This window comes from Barbus barbus (assembly GCF_936440315.1).
Source record: "Barbus barbus genome assembly, chromosome: 41".
Lineage (NCBI taxonomy): Eukaryota > Metazoa > Chordata > Actinopteri > Cypriniformes > Cyprinidae > Barbus > Barbus barbus.
Window position 1 is genome coordinate 19,241,780 of NC_136719.1, and position 17,936 is coordinate 19,259,715.

At 38.5% G+C, this 17,936-nt stretch overlaps 1 protein-coding gene across 1 annotated transcript in view; it reads right to left on the reverse strand.

Moving 5' to 3' along the window:
• The window catches only part of LOC306860340 (plexin-A2-like), a gene marked incomplete at both ends in the record, with an annotated part of 174,331 nt that overhangs the window by 4,665 nt on the left and 151,730 nt on the right, over positions 1 to 17,936 (reverse strand). Inside the window, 6 exons of the mRNA XM_079401989.1 lie at positions 446 to 596; positions 760 to 972; positions 1,093 to 1,262; positions 4,379 to 4,569; positions 8,832 to 8,931; positions 17,483 to 17,586. Coding sequence (XP_079258115.1) covers positions 446 to 596; positions 760 to 972; positions 1,093 to 1,262; positions 4,379 to 4,569; positions 8,832 to 8,931; positions 17,483 to 17,586 — 929 coding nt within the window. The remainder of the gene's footprint in view (positions 1 to 445; positions 597 to 759; positions 973 to 1,092; positions 1,263 to 4,378; positions 4,570 to 8,831; positions 8,932 to 17,482; positions 17,587 to 17,936) is intronic.

The following is a 17,936-nucleotide window of genomic DNA, read 5'->3' on the forward strand; positions in this document are numbered from 1 at the left end:
TCTAGTTATTACACAAATATGGCTGTATTGATTTTGGACAAAGTGTTTATGATTGAGTAATTACACCAGTAAAATATATATAAGTACAGACATCAACTTTTGGCAACTTAATTGTGGTTTACTAACCAATCATCTGTCAGCTAGACTTCAGTAAAACAATATAGTACTCTAGATACAAGAAACATTGTCTGGCTTTGTTGTAACGTTCCAGTGTATTATTATCGCGACACGCTTAGCCCAGAACCATCAATCCATAAAGAAAATAAATGTTTTATAATGTATCTTTTGTGGCTATTTTCAGGCATTTAGACAGTTTATCTGCTCTGTACTGAAATCGACTGGCGACACTGAGTCAAGAAATCAGTCTGCATTGATATAATGCAAGAAATCAATAAGGATGTTTTGAAAATTAGGGTCGACGGCTTGTTTTGATATTTCGCCTCACCTCTTCGCTGTACTTGCTAATGTAGGAGTAAATCTCGTTGAGGGCACTGAGCATGTTAAACTCATTGGAGTGCAGTCGTGCCTGTTCCGCCAAATACGCATTCATGTCCTGATCGGAGATGGCTGGAAGCCTGCTGATGTCAGCATAGTACCTGTGGAGACCACCAGGGGGCGACAGTCAATACTCAAAATCAACGTTGTGTGAGAGCTTGTTTGTACTACTGAATTATTAACATTGTATGAAGGAAAAGAGAACTATGGGGTTTAGTTTGTTACAATACCACAAAAATATTGTTAATACAATTCAATTTTTACCTTTCTACCCAGTTCTTGTAGTTGGGGATATCTTTAGCATAAAGCAGCTTATTAGAGGGCGAGTCTTTGCCCAATCTGTGTTCAGATGTGGAACATGAGTCCATGAAGGTTTGAGCCACCACAGACAGACACGCATCTGTGATGCTGCTCTTATGGATGTCAAAAACAAACTGGGGATTCTTGATCACATTCACCCAGAAACGCAGAGGAAGGCTGCGGGGGATAGACAGACACAAACACAGAAAGAGAAAAGTTACATTGGTTTGAATTGCAGATACCGGGTAAAAACAACTGTCATTTTTTTGTTCTTGAGGTATAAGTGTGTCCTCTCACCAGTTGCTTTTCCAGGTGTGGCGGACGTCAGTGTCATGTATGCTGTGCTTGTCTGCTTGTTCATCCAGGAAGTCAAACATGTATTTAATAGCTAATGGAAGCGCGCTGCCCCTGTGCACCGTACTGAAAAGAGTCTCGAACAGGTCATCCACGAATTTCTGCAGTGTACCCTAATTAACAAAAGAAAGACCAACTGTTAAACACGTGTAACATTAGGAACAAATACAAAGGAACCAAACTATACACTATGCACTTGATGTCCACCCATAATGTCAGTCAAGGTTTTTTGTACAGTTGTAATTTAGTTCTCCATGACCATTTTCATTGTCAGTCAAGTAGATCAGACACTTCAAAATATGAATGACTAGTTTTCTAATTCTAAGTCCTCAAAGTTTTTTTTATTTTTAATCAAATGTAAATTCATGTCCCAGTCACATTTTCTTGGTTAAGTAAACATTACTTGCACTATCAGAAAAATTTAAAATTCTACTTTATATTTTTACGTTAACAAATGTAATCAAAATTCTTTTTATAAACCCAAGTATGACATTTCATCAGTGCTTTTAAGCATTTTACATGTATTCCAAAACAATAACTCAAGGCAGTAACAATTTAAACAATATATTTTATTTGTGAACTTATGTTCAGCTATTCTTTTTAACAATGAACTTTTATCAAAGCTCGGTAAATATTGGTCACAGACAGAGATTAAAAATTTCACCAAGCTGATCACTAAAACTCCAGCAGATCTTGTTTTCATGCCATTTTAAGTCTTATTTTGATGCAGCAAAGTGGTTATATCTAAGTGTTTGAGTTGTTTACTTGCTTTTTTAAATTAGTCTTCCCATTAACGCTATTATACTGTTCATTCAGACTGATTTGCAAACACGCACAAACACAAGAGGTGGGATTGATCACGTGAACCAATCACAACCAGACATAACCAGTCATATCCAATCATATCACAATGGAGACATTGCCTCCTCTCACGTGACTTTCCCCCATTCATTCTCAATTACCCCCCACCAAACTCACCGCACACTTTAGGGGAACTGTTAAAACTTTATGTTTAACTTCTTTTTAACATCTACGAATTTCTTTCTCATCCAATATTTTGAGGCTGCACCACCTCAGAGGAAACGACTGATTTTGTTGAAAACTTTCAAATATAAATACCATATTGACCGGAATATAAGACGACCCTGATTATAAAACGACCCCCTTTTTCCAGATGTACCTTTTGGAAAAAGGCTTTTTGAAAACCAAATCACATTTATTCTTAAATTATTTTCATATTGCATATTTTTCCTATTTGAATTTTTGTTTCGAAAGTATGGTAAATACTGGTAAAAATGTACCAACAATGACATTTAAAAATATACACTTTTTGATATACTATAAAAATAAAAGGTAGCCCATCTGAATTATATAACATTTAGGCTATCCATCTCATAGTAGCCTACCAAAGTTGTATTAACAGTAGAAGTGAAATCTTATTGTAGTCTTCAAATCTGGGTACTGTCTTATGTTTTAAAATCACTTACAGAGGAAGTTTGTTCCCATCAGGCTAACATGACAGTCAGGGCCGGCGCTAGCCATTTGGGTGCCCTAAGCACAAACGCTTGGCGGTGCCCCCCCCACCACCACCAAAGAACCACCAAAGAAATTTTACCTTTAAAAGAGGTCTGATGAGGCACAATATAATAATTCTGTACATAATTTGTAGGGCTGGGAAAAGATTAATCGCGATTAATCACATCCAAAATAAAAGTTTGTGTCTACATGATATATGTGCGTGTACTGTGTATAATTATTTTGTATATATAATTTATATAATTTGTATAATTATTTTGTATATATAATTTTGTATAATTATTTTGTATATATAATTTCTATATACAAAATAATTATACACAGTACACGCACATATATCATGTAGACACAAACTTTTATTTTGGATGCGATTAATCGAGATTAATCTTTTCCCAGCCCTAATAATTTGACAACTCTGTGAATATGAAAATATACAAACACTGAGATTGTGTTTTTTTTTTTTCTAATTTCAGTTTCACCAACAGATGTCGCCCTTGGCCGAACCTCTTGAAAATGACCGCATAGAACAACAACGAAAAAACTTTATCTAAGCGGTCTAATTTGGCAAAATCACATCACGTTCAGTTGCAGGGTTTTTCTAAAGTTCACCTTACCAAGAGGCAGATAGGCATTATATTGAAGCGAAGAAATTACAATAGGGAACGTTCTGCACTAATAGCTATATGCACACACATCTGTAACGTATAGCCTACCTAGGGGGAAAATTTGCTTTATTTGTCATTCAAATATGACGATGAGGACCCCAACGATTGGCCTTCCTTTCCTTCTCAAACAAACTGCATCTTTAACAGCCCAAGTTTCAAAATTTCCCGGGGGAGAAACCCCCGGACCCCGTTAAAATAAAAGACTCAACATGCAGGGCTAAAGCCCCGGATCTTTTGCACTACTAGCGACGCGGACGCGCCGACGCCCCTGGACATGCATACTACACGCACAAAACTAACATTTTTATTTAAAACATTGTCTTACTTGCAAGCGACGCGCGAGCATCATCCCGCTGTCTCTTCTTTTTTCTTTTTTCCGCCCCCGACTCTTGGTGCCTTTTCGAGGCCATGTCTGAGGTCGGTGTCGGCCAAATTTGAAATTGATTGAAGCATAATTGAACAGACCACTGGGAGGTGGGGAAGGGGGGGCACCAGAGGGAGACTGGCACAGAGATTCACCTTTTTCTCGACTAATTTGGTCTAGGCCTATATTACTTTTGTATTGCTTTTGTATATTAACATGCTAGAAATATTTTATTTGTTATTTATACTAGTAGCCTATATTGTGATGATATTTTCACGACCCAGATTTTTTGGTGCCCCCCCCAAGCACTTGGTGCCCTACGCGCAGTGCGTGATGTGCGTGTGCGGAGCGCCGGCCCTGATGACAGTCACGACTCATGCCGCTGTAAGCATTTTCCTTTTTCTTTTGTTTTTAATTACGATCTTTACAACACACATTACATGACATATTTCATGGCACACTCGTTTTATGCGTGCTTGGCGCCACCTATTGTTGTGCGTGTATTATTGACATGTCAAAGTCTAGACCCTGAATATAAGACGACTGTGTTTTTTCAGATGTATTTCCAAGAAAAAAACATAGTCTTATATTCGGGTCAGTACGGTACATTAAAAATGGCAAGTCAAATTTTTTTAAAATGAACCACTAAAAGCAGAGATGTTACCTTAGTAGCTAGCAGGCGGGTGAGGTAGATCTCAGACACCATCTTGCTGCCGCGGTCGCCCTCCTTTTGGTCTCCGTGCTCATGGTTCTTCACCAGGTGCCAGACTTTGACTCCGCTCTCCAGGTCCGGGGTGATCATAGGAGCACGGGAGCGCAGGCTGTCCGGACTGCCTGTGTACCGGAATGTCGAGTCTGTGGGAACAGAGAGAGAGAGAGAGAGAGAGAGAAATAAAGAAAGAGGATTATGATCTTCTTACACCTCCATTCTTCCACGTTGCCATTCTTTGGCATGAACAGAAAGAGCGTGCCCCTCTCACATTTCATTTACTCTGTCTAACCCTCTATATCTCTTTCCTCCTCTCTCTCTCTCTGTAGAGGACTCGTCTCTGTATTGTTCGAGACCGAGCGAGATGAGTCGACGCTCTCTGGCCTCTTCTTCAAAGGCTTCATAATTGGCTTGTCCTGATTCATTGTGCTGCAGACATGCTTTAAACGTCTGCATCGCAGGACCTAATCAATGCATCTAAAGATTCCTAATGAGTTAAGCTCCCCGCTCATCCATCTCATCTCCTTTCCCCCTCCATCTTCACGTGTTAAGTAATCAGTCTCTTGCTCACTTCTACAATTAGATGTGTGGCTTTTTTCACAGTGGTTGAGTGCTCTCTTGGGAGGTCAGCTTGGCTTCTCACAATGGTGTGATATATTCTTTCACATCCTTTCAAATACTCTCTCAGTTTCTGTCCTCATCACCTGGCTTCAAAGGGCATATAAAAGGCAAGTATCCCGAGCTATTTCAAGACAGAAGTGGAATTTTGAGCAGATCAGCACCACAAGGGAGAACCCCAAGAGAAATGGTGGTGTTAGCAGAGTGGGGTACAGGAAGAAGTGGATTGCAGTTTCAATCCACCCTAAACTACTGCCAATTTACAGGCCTAATCCCTCAATGCCACAATACTGGCATTGAGGGATTACTGCTAGAGTGTATATGTGTATACACAACAGAAAATTGGACTAACTTGCCTTTACCACCACTTTTGTAGTGTTTTTCCTGCATTGTCAAATATACGAAGTCAAGACAAATATGTTTTACAAATTTGCTGTCTGAATTGTGATGAGATGCTAGATTTTTTTTTTTCTGTTGTGTTTTTTTTTGCTGCTGCATGCAATAATAATCTAGCACATCCAGTTTAGTCTAATTCACAAACACATTATTCTTGTAATTTGGTTCTTTGGTAAAAAAAGTATTGTATTCCAGTATAGTAAAGTATTTCAGCACATAAGAAAATAATGCTTTGGTAAATCATAAAAAAGTCATAATTATAACATAAAATGTTGAAATTAAGAGATATCAAGTCATACTTATCAGATAAAGAGTCAAAATATGACAAATACTAATTATGAGATAAAAAGTCAAAATTGTCATATTAAATCACAACTATTAGATACATTGAAATTATGAGGTAAACTGTTGATTTTTTTATAAAGTTTTATTTCATAAAAAGTTCTCATATTATCTCAGTTGTTTTAATCAATAACTGTATGGTATTTTAAAAATACCATTAAAAGAATCATAATCTAGCAAACAGAATTCAGAACGGTTAGTGAATTAAAATCTGACTCACTTGTGGACTGGATGTTTATACAATTGTGTAAATACATCGTACATATTTATCATTTCAATCAAATATTTAAATATAAAATGTTAAAAAAAAATAGTAGAGTGTTTTTTTTATATGCAGTGAAAAACAATTATCGGATAAGCGCTTGATCACATACCAACATAATCTGGTGTGTACAGTTCAACGTGCGTTTTCAGTGTTGCTCGCTTCAGCCAGTCAGAGGTGTGTGAACAGTGTTCTGTTTTGGGCCGGGGGTGCTGGCATGCTAAATTGAGCCGAGCTGCTAAGTGTTGAGCATTAAATTGATATGAATCAATCAGCGGGTGCCTGTGCACAGCTGTGCCCGCTGTGCCATGGCGTGATTGATGGGCACCAGGGCTCTGCCAGATGAGATAGCTGCTTTTTATGCACCACACACAAGAGCAGGTTGTAAAAACAGCCAAAAACAGTGCTGTGTTGTGCCACCTCATTCCTATTTGATGAGTTTCCTAAAATATACAACAAGCCTTTTGCAATAAAATAGATCAAAGTGCCAAGCGTGACCCTAAAAACTCTTAACTACCAAATTCAGGGGGAGGATACAAAAAGATTGAGGTTTGTTGGTTAACGAGAGCACGGCTGAGAAATAAAGATAGCTTTATTGAATATTTCTCAGGTTGCTTCCCAGTCAGCAAACAAATTTGGCCCAAATTTGGCATGCATCTGGCACAGCTGGCATTCATTCGGCACTGGCATACAGCATGTGGGCCAAACATGGCCCGGGTTTGGCAGAGGTAGTACCGGGGTTAAGACGGCACACAAGACATGGGCCAGATGTCAAATGTAGTATTTGGCCCAGATGTCAAATATAGATATGTAGGCCACAAAACTATGGCCGATCTTGACCCACATGTAAAATCCATTTAAAATATTTTTGAGTAAAATGCCAATGTTTTCCCATACAGAAACGTAATATATTCACATATATGTGAAACACTGTTAAATATACTTAAATATATTTTGAAAATGCATAACATAAAGCTCATGTTGCGGGTTTAATTATGTGTTTACATGCTAAATTGTATTCATCCCTCATATGATATTATATGATATATGATAATATATTGTATATTATAGAATAGTATATCCTGTTGTTTTATATATATAATATATATATTCATCTGCCATTCATCCGGCACTGGTATACAGCATGTGGGCCAAACATGGCCCGGGTTTGGCAGAGGTGGGACGGCACATAAGACATGGACCAGATGTCAAATGTAGATATGTGGGCAGTGGCATACAGCATACAGAAAGGTAATATATTCACATACATGTGAAACACTGTTAAATATATTGAAATACATTTTGAAAATATATTTTTAAAATGCATAATATAAAGCTCATATTGTGTGTTTACATGTGAAATTATATTCATGCCTCATGATATTATATGATATTATATCTTATTTTGTAGAATAGTGTATCCTGTTGTTTTATATATACAACTGACTTCAAACAATGCTTTGCATTCACTGCTTTCATATTCTCATTCAATTTACAGTTTGATGTAGGCCAACTATCCACTTAAACAATACATGATGAAGTTTCAGGACATTTTATTTGACTTTTATGTACTATTTATGTAAATGCATAACTTTGATGTGTTTTAGGCCATGCTGGCCAATCAGAAGCCTGAAAAAATTTCCAGTAGGCGGAGATAACAGTGCAGGCTCCGACGTCACAAGCCAAAAACTCCGGTTCGACACCATAACACTGCAACCAGAGTTTTTGAAAATCTTCACCCTGGCAGGAGTTTTCAAAAATGTTCGGTTTCAGTGACCTGGTGCAGCGTTTGCGTGAGGGCGAATGGCCAAACAGCATAGAAAAAGCTGCAGTTTTGTAAATTCGTGTGGGCATAACTGGCCCAAGTCTCAGTCAAGTTCCTGAATTGGTCCAGTTATGGCCCATGTGTGGCCCTTGTCTGGAATCCAGACCTGGTCCACACTAGGACCGTAATTCATTGCGGTATGTTGGCCAAGCAAAAGCTGATTGTGTGGGCCGGAGCTGGGCCAGAGAAAAATTGCTATGTGGGTTGTTGCGTCTTTGGCCGTTTGAAGTGTTCCCTGAACTTTAAATGTCATTATGTTTATAAATGATAAGAGACGATAATTACACTCTTTCATTATACCGTATCTATGTGAGACACATCCTCAAGCTTTGATTAACAGAATCGTGTAATACGCCAATACAGGCCGCATTTCATGTGGATCTAGTGAATTGAAGCCAGGTGAGATGTTTCTGTGCGTCGTTTGGCAGGGTTGCTAGGTGACAACGCACAAGGGGCTTCATTTCATCGCTGGCCCTGGAATTTGGCTGCGTGTCGTTCGTGTTTTTTCGCCCGTGTGAAGTATCATCGGTGGTGCATAATTAGCAATCAGAGTGGCCTGCAGCTCAGTGTGATGGAAAATGAGAACGGGCCAGATGGGGAGCCCTGTGGCACTCCCTCAAAGCAACGCTATGGGGAAGGAGCTAATGTGTCCATTATGGGTGGCATCCAAACGCAGCGGAGAAATCAGCATTACTCTGCTTCACACTAACTGCTAACATCTCTCTCTCTCTCTCTTCCTCTTACCCTTCCTAACATGGTCTCTCGAATTTGCTCTAATTCTCTGGTGCCCAGAAGGCTCCTATGGGCAGCAAAGCAAAACTGCAGCACGTGGCTTGTGCGCAAAGTCATCATTTAAAGCCAATCTTCAGCTGTGTATTTACCTCAAACACCTTTGTATTGTAAAACAATGAGCAAACTTCAAACTTCTAATTAGCTAAACAGATAATGCCACCAAATATACTCACCATATCTACTGATAGAAGTTCGAGAGATGCTAGTTGTGGGTGGAATGTTGTAGGAGGATGTCTGCTTGGGCACCAAAGCAACCACACAGCGGTCTGATACCTGTACAGGAAATACAAAGTTCAAGTCAAGCTTCTTTCCTTTCCCTGTAATCCTTATTTCACAGTTTTTGGTTTCACAGCCTCTTATTATCAAGAAACGTTCAAGATAGTGGAGCACAACTACTGTAATGCGGTTTTATTCTGCTTTTGAGGGGTTGTTATTACTTCTGAATTAAATAAATTTTTGCAGAACAGATTCTCAGTACATATCTATTGCTTTTCAAAAACGCTGTGAAATTGTTCGGTTTCTCCCCAGTGCCGAAAAAAGCAACGTTAAAGTGCTTCAAAAAGATCTGTTCTAGTTATAAATGTATAAGGGGTGTTCACGCTGTGTTCTCGGATCAAATGCGCATTAAAATCTTTTCTCGGGTAAAAGCAGAGTTTCGCCTTTCGTGTTTCGCACAGAAGAAGGATTGTGATTAGACAAGAAACATTTACATATGACTGCACATGAGATCTCCTTCACTGGGACGCATGTCACTCTACAGCACTCAAAGATGACTGATGGAGTAAAAAAGAGCGAGGGAGGCTCATTGAAATGTAATGGCATCATTCACTGCCTGTTGTGCCTTGTACACTCAGGAAAGATGAGTACTGAGCTTAAATAGTACAAAATATAGCAATATGAATGGCCCAAGAAGAAGAGAAAGGAAAAAGGAAATTAAATACACATGTAACACCAAGGTTTGGACCTTGACATCATGAATGCAATTTTGCGGTAACTCAAACTGACAAACAGCGCTGAGTTTGCATATTTTTAATATCCCTGTTGCTAAGCAACTACTGATAATCCATCCCGTAAATTAGATTATTAAATCAGAGGGGAAAAAAGTGTTGCAAAATTTAGCTGCTTTTCATGATAGAGAAAATATGCTAAAAATAATAATAATTCTCAATAAAATATTGTTTTTAATAATAATACCTGCATTATAAGCTTTTTAATAATATGAAATCGCATAAATAAATAAATAATCCACACTATAATCAACAACAGCTCTAGGTGGATTCATGTACACAGGTCGAAAGAAGTAGCTAACACATAGAATGGAGGGTAATGGTAAAAATACAAACACAAAGGCAGGCCAACAGGAAGAGTTTGACAGGTGAGGGAATGTAGTGATTGAGTCATTTAGAGATGAGAAAGCAGAAAGGGATGAGGAAAGATGAGGTTATGGAGTCCAGGACTTTTATAAATTGGGGTGAAACTCTCCATTTTTCTCTGTCTGCTCTGTGAGTGCTCGTGCTCCATCTGATCTTCTGTATTAATCTGAACTGTCAAGGGATGCAGAGGAAATGAGGTCTACTCTCACAAAGGCAACTGACTCAACCTCGATTCAGCACAAGAAAGCAACTTCCTGAAAGCAAGCTGGCAAAATCTTGACCGATTCTCATACTATCTGGTTTGGAGGTGTTAGCTGTAACACAGAGAATATAATAAATGTTTCAGAGATTCATTAATTAGTACTCTCAATATTGCAGCCATTACTCTTCAGAATCCTTCAGAAATGATTCTAATATGCTGATTTGCCGCTCAAGAAACATTTCTTATTATTATTAAATTATTTCTTATTAATAATCTTATTATTACTTATTACTTCAAATTTTATTCATTTAACAAAAGCTACTGAGAATAGGTCAACATCCTCATTTATAAGCCAAAGGTTTCTCAGATACTAGCGAACTAGGTCAAGTGCCACAGTCCTGAGACCTCCCGTCAACATAAAACATCACATTTCAAGTCCATTTCATTTCAGAAAACCTCTCTGTCCACCATAATGGAGACGATAAGCACCTCCTGAGCTCCTGTGAAGGGTAGTTAGGAGTTTTCACTCACCTCCCTACACTCTCATGGCTGATGATGGTGTTACTTTAGCCCCTGTACGCCCCCATAAGCCCCAACCCTATTAGTGCAGGTTTCTCCTCGGCCGACCCTCACTGCAGAGTGGCCTAATAGCCTGACTGCAGAGACACTTGAAAGAGTCCAGAACTGTGGACGAATCACCTCAGAGCGGTGGCCAAGTGGGATGACACTCACAAACGTCTTTCTTATGTTTTTGCTCCCTCCATGAGCATCAAATATTAGTTACTGGAGAACATTATTTTTGGGTAATGGGGTTTGTACCTTATATTTTTGGCTCCACAACATCTACAGTAGGGGTGTGCTCAAAATATCGATTCTTAGATACATACCGATATAATAAAAAAAGATACAGTATCGATATTCTAGCCCTTAGTATCGATACTCCGCCCAGCCATTAGGGGGCGCAGCGGCGCCCGCGAGTTTCAAAAAAACTCATGGAAAATGTTAAAGCAAGATGTAGCATTTAAAGGTGCCATAGAATGAAAAACTGTCTTTACCCTGGCATATTTAAATAATAACAGTTCTGTACATGGAAATGACATACAGTGAGCCTCAAACACCATAGTTTTCTCCTTCATATGTAAATCTTGTGATTAAAAAAGACCACTGAAAAACAGGCGAATCAGAACATTTGCATAAACCCGCCCTTGTTCTAAGCCGGCCGAACCATCAGAAGCTCTGCAGGTATTGTAAATAAACAAGCGCGGACAACAGCGAAAATAACAAAATAAATGTTATGTTCCAGGCCGTGCAGGGGGTGTGAAGTGCAGGGATGGGTTGGTGTCTGTATTCAGAAAGGCACAGAAAGCAAATAACGCGAGCCACTAAAGGGACATGGTTAGCTCCTTGCTAGCGGTAGCCTGTGACAGTACATAAGATTTCACTCTCAGTAAGGAGAGATGAGGATGATGGCGAATGACTTACAGATCCTGAGCACCACTGACAAGCATCTGATCTTGTGAAATGTGTGGTAAGTACTGTTGCTCCATAATGTAAACATAGTTTGTGTGATCGCGTCTCTTGAAAGTGAACTATAACTCGATCGATGGATCGTTCAAAAGCAGTTTCAATGCCTCGCATATTAATAACGGCTCCCTGATGCCCGCGTTTTATATACAGTATAATTACCCGACGATATAACTGCGAGAGAAAGTATTTAAATATATATTTTCCTCCCTGTGCTTCCTTCTTGCTGATGAGCCGTACTGTGAAACAGCCAATCAGAGCAGAGCTCATTATTATTCATGACCCTGCCAAATAAGCCAATAACAGACCGTTTCATTCTAGGGAGAAATCCTAGGGTTGTAAATGGACATGTAAAATTGTTTCTGGAGATTTTTTGCCCTTACCTAAGCCACATACCTTCTGTGTAGATATCAGAGAACAATTTAAAATACTGTATCAATGCATTCTATGGCACCTTTAAGTGATTTCATAGTGAAATATGTTATGGCAGTACATGGTGTCACAAAAAAGAATTATAAGAAGATTTAATAAGAAGTTAAGAATAATAATAAGAAGATTTTGTGCTTGTGTGAGCTCAGACTGTACCCTTGGAAAGTTAAATGTTGACTTGTGGTAATTTCCAGATTAATACAATTTGTGTACAATTAATCAAAGCACTTAAAGTTGCAAATATTTAAGCAAAATGCACTTTGTTATAATGCACTTTTGTCTTCATTAAATTGAAGAAAAATGCAGAGTTCTGTTTGTTGAGTAAATGTGTTCAGCATTAACTAATTGGCTCTGGCCCATGTATTTTTATTGAATCGTATCGAATCGTGTCACATTGTATCAAATCGTATCGAGACAGCTCTGTATCGAGGTACATATCGAATCGTGACCTGTGTATCGAGGTATGTATCGTATCGCCAGGTTCTCCAAGGTATACAGCCCTAATCTACAGTAGCCTCCCGTGCCGCCACATGTACAATATACTCTTCTTCTCTCACAGTGGGTTTCTGTGGTGAAGGTGGCCGTACAGAGCCTAAATGATGGAGGGGAGATGCATTTGCCCTTGAGGGATAATCCTCAGCCAGGCAGGCGGGCTGCCGGTGGGTGTGAGAGTGATAAGGGTTGAGCTTTCCTCATGATAACGTTTGCATCAAGCAGACAGCTGACCCCCTTTCCCCATGTCTCTCTGATCCTCCTGCCTGTGCTCTATCTGATGGCGATCCGCAAGCTAACGCGCCTTTAACTCAGATGCCGCATCCAGACGGTGGGGAAGGATGAGGCGATGTGTCCGCCATTCTGCCTCTTTTTTGAAATACGGCAGGCTCGGTCACGCTAGCACAAAGAGCGTGAAACGCCTTTGCCACATGATAAACACAGCAGAATGATGGGCGTTTAATAGCTGAGATGGATGAAAGCATCATGATACACACGGTTAATGTGTTGAGATGTAAAATGTAAGATGCCTAAAAAGGGAAATCCAAGGGAATTTAACTATTAACAGTTAAAATATATAACGTAAGTCTGCATTGTATGTCTAGTATCTAGTATCACTCTGTCAGTTTAAATCTAGATTAAAGACCCATCTCTTTAACCTGGCTTACACATAATACACTATCGTATTTCTATAATTCCAATCCGGATTGGAATTGTAAGGATTGTTAGGCTGCATTAATTAGGTCAACCGGAACCGGGAACACTTCCCAAACACCTGATGTACTTGTTACATTGTTGGAAGAATGGCATCTACGCTAATATTAGTCTGTTTCTTTCTTTTTCCAAGGTCACCATAGCCACCCAGATCCAGACTGTATCCAGATCAGACGGTGGATCAGCACCTAGAGATGACCTCTACAGCCAGGACACCTAGATGAGCCCCAGAGACTGATCCCCAGTGAAGACCCTGTCTCCAAGACGGCCATCGGGACAAGACCACAGGAACCAGATGAGTCCTTTGCACAATCTGATTCTGCTTTAGCCTAGATTTAAACGGCTGATTTTGTCTGGCCAGAGGAGAATAACACTATTTCCCCGTCTAAATACTCTAAAGCTGATATAAAGCCACCCAGCTTTATATCAAGCTGATGTAAAGCTGCTTTGACACAATTTGCATTGTTAAAAGCGCTATACAAATAATATTGACTTGACTTGACTATAAGCGATCAGCAGTTGACAAACAGGCTTGTATGTCAGACTGTAAGTCCTTGAGCTTTGTCAGCACTCGAAAAGACAGCTTAACCCCTGGCAGTGATCTATGCCAAGCGTCTTACACAATGATATACAACAGAGGTGTTTATCTATTTTCTTTTGGAGCCAACAAAGCTTACTTACACTTATGAGCATCAAGGGCTTGTGCTAAACGCACACACACACGACTGATTCTGTTAAAGACTCAGTTATCTAGATTTTTAATTAGAAATAAATTTAAATCCAAAACAAATTCATTCATAAACAAAAAAGTGACTTTCTTTATGCGTGAGTCGGTTCTTCTATTAACTTCTATTAACCAAAGAGGAAACATTAAATTGATTAAAAGTGACAGTAAAGACATTTATAATATTACAGAAGGTTACTGTTTCAAATAAATGCTCTTCTTTTGAAGTATTCATCAAAGAATCATGAAAAACAAACATATTAAGCAGCACAATTTTTTATTATTAATAATAAATATTTTTTGATCAATGTTACAAAAGATTTGTTTCAAATATATGCTGTTCTTTTGATCTTTGTATTTCATCAAAAACAATCTTGAACAAATAATTTATCATGGTTTCCACAAAAATATTAAGCAGTATAGCTGTTTTCAACATTACTAATAATTATAAATATTTTTGAGCACTAAATCAGCATAATAGAATGATTTCTGAAAGATCACGTGACACTGAAGACTGGAGTAATGGGTGCTAATTTTTTTTAGCTTTGACATCACAGAATAAATTACATTTTAAAATATATTAAAATAAAAAGCAGTCATTATAAATTGTAATATTTCACAATATTACTGTATCTTTGATCAAATAAATGCAGCCTTGGTGAACTTAAGAGACTTGAGAGACAAACAAAAGAAAAAAACAAATCTTGCTGACCCTTTCAAACAGTAGCGTTTTTTTCTATGTTTACTATTTAACTACGTAAGACTAGTTGGTCTTAAGAAACCCTGGTAAAAACAACTTATATCAGTCAAAACAGGACTGCTGGTGTATCTAACCTTGTCTGTTTTGATGGTTTTAGAAAGGTGTTGGGCACTTGTCAGCCTGTCAGGTTTAGTTAGACCAGCTAAACTCCACCTTAAACCAGGTAAGACTGCCAATCTAGGTTAGGTTTAGGTAACTAGTGGAGTTTGGAAATACATCGTTTTGCACACTCCTATTTAAAGAACCTTATTGAAAGTACTGGGCTATACAACTACTGCTGCAACATTCCCTGTGAGGGATAATAACGCACACATTAACAGGGGCCTGTTTATTTGAATTGTTAATGCCAGTGTCTCTCATGCTGCTCCAACTATTTAAATTGGAAATTTGAGGAGTACGGTGGCCCCTCAGGGACACGCTGCCAGTCCTCTGTAATGTCACTCAGCCTACGCAAGGTCAAGAGGCTCACTGATTTCAAGTAAGAGTGGACGAGTGAGAAAGAAGAAAGAGAGCAAGTGAGTGGGAGAAGCAGCAGAGCCTAGAGAAAAATGTTCAAGCTAGCATTCAGACTGATGAAAACTTTTTTTTACACTAGTGCTCTAATCAGCCCTGTGCAATCAAAAAGAGCAATCAGTGAAGAATATGGTGACCACAGGTTTATGAAGCCACAGCACGAAATGTTAGAGAGACACAGCTGCTGATTAGACTGTCTGCTCTCTTAAAATATGCCCTTACTCTATTAAGGAACTCGACGAATGGCGGAGATTAGCATATCCGTAGTATTTCAGGAGAGGTGAGGGTGCTTGTGTGGAGGGCTCAAGAGTCATGTATTTTAATGCAGTGTTCTCTACATCTCCCTGCCTTCTGTTTTCTCTTTTCTTTCCCTAAACTCTCTATTTCACCAGTCTCTGTGGAGTTAATATAGCAAATAGTGAGTATACAACTCCCTAAGCAAGATACCTCGTGATTTACTTTGAATGTGTCACACACTTCTGCACCAAATGACATACAGTATGCAGAGGAAAACAACAACAGCCATCATAACAGTTGCTAGGCCTTCAGTCAAAAGTACAAAGGCATCGCTCTGATATACAGTATTAATGTTACATAAAATATAACGGGATGAGATTTTGCTAAAAATAAATCTCTTAAAACTACATTCCATGACACAAAAGCAGTATTATTTTTTAAAACTATAGTGGATTTGGTTGTCTGCCATGACACCACTGTGAGAAATACCGCAAGCGGAGTGGTATAAATGGTGAAACGATTATATTCTTATCAGCTAATCAGATTTGAGGACCAGAATGAATTGATAAATATAGAAAATAATAAAAGTATATAATAATAATTTGTAATAATATAATAATTTATATATAGAAATATAATTATATAATAAAAATTTAATATAATTTGGAATATACACAATGTATATTTATCTATTTTATATAATATGTAATATATTATACATATGTATTAATATATTATATAATATAATTTATTTTTCTATAAGAATAATAAGAAAGATGAAGCTACTAATAATAAAGGCAGTTTGTGAATGGGAAAAAGTTGGCTAATATACAGTTATCACAGTTCCACTGAAGTAACAACAACTAAGTATGGTATTTTGTGGGAAAATGTTTACCATGGTAAATTTTAGCAAAGGTAGTTCTCAACACTATGACATGAAAATGATATTTCCTTTTTTCTGTATGATCTCTTTTCATGTCTGTCTCTTCCTCAGATCACACTAGGAAAGCACATTTGATGAGCTCTTTCAGGACTAATAATGAGAATATGTGTGCGCATGTCCCGTGGCATCTCCTATGGACACAAGAAGAGGCAAAATGTGCACATACTCTCTCTCTCTCTCTCTCTCAATAAGTGCTGTTATCAGGTAGCTGCTCTGATGTGTGCTGTCTCTGTGGTGTCTGAAGTAAAGACAAGGTAAAGGCTGTAATTAATCCGCTGAAGGTAAAGGACAAATCTATCTCTCTCTCTCACACACACACACACACACACACACACAGAGACACACACGCACGCACTTTTCCAGCAACACACTTAAAATTTTCAGTGGCCAAGCTCAATAATTGTCCTCTATTATATTGTCCTGTGTAGTGAGATCTGCTGTCTGTCTCCCTGGAGCCAAACACTCACAGCGAGACATTTTGGAGCACTGTTAGAGATACATTTTTTTTTTTTTGGTTGAACCTAATTATTGTTTCATGTCTGAGGAGTTAAATGGATATACAGAGGATTTCTTTTTGTAGCATGTTGTAGCAATTTGAATGATTCCTGATGTTTTTAAGATGCTATAATCTACAGTTTTGTAGCATTACAATTTTTTCATTCCATTTTAAGCTTTAAGGATATTACTATATGTTCACTAGGAAAAATACTGATAAGAACATGATTTCTTTCTATTTTTTTGCCCTGGGGAGAGAGCTTTGCATTGAGAATGTATGTCTACACAGTACATCAGATTCTTTTTTTCTATCAATAGAGTAAAGAAAATTCACGATACGTCCCTTTTAATGTCTACCCACTTAGACAGAAGAGGGCACCATAAGATTATGTATGAGCGTGTCTGTCCTCTATTGTACCTGATAGTGCATGAGAGTGTTGAGCCTCTTCCAATCATTTTCAATCTTAGTGGTGATGTCTTCATCCTGCAGGACCACTCGGGCCATTCGTCCCTGACGCCACTCTGAAAAATCAAATATGTGCCATTAAAACAGGCACAGTGAATCTCCCCCAGCTCAAAGCAGATTGATTTGATCCAAAGCTCTGAATGTGTCTTTTCACATGGGTTAGAAATGTGTGTATGTATGCACAGTAGGGTATAATTAAATGCTAAAGAGAGAGCTGATAGGATACAGACAGGCTCAGAGTGAGAGTGATCATTGATTTTCTCCTCTGTTGAATGGGGTTTATTAGTTTACGTGGTTGCCAAATGCACAGATGATGCTTGCAGAAACCTACCCCCAACACACACACATAGACACACACAAAAGCAATGCCAGTTCTGCAGCTACAGAGACAGAACATCATCATGGA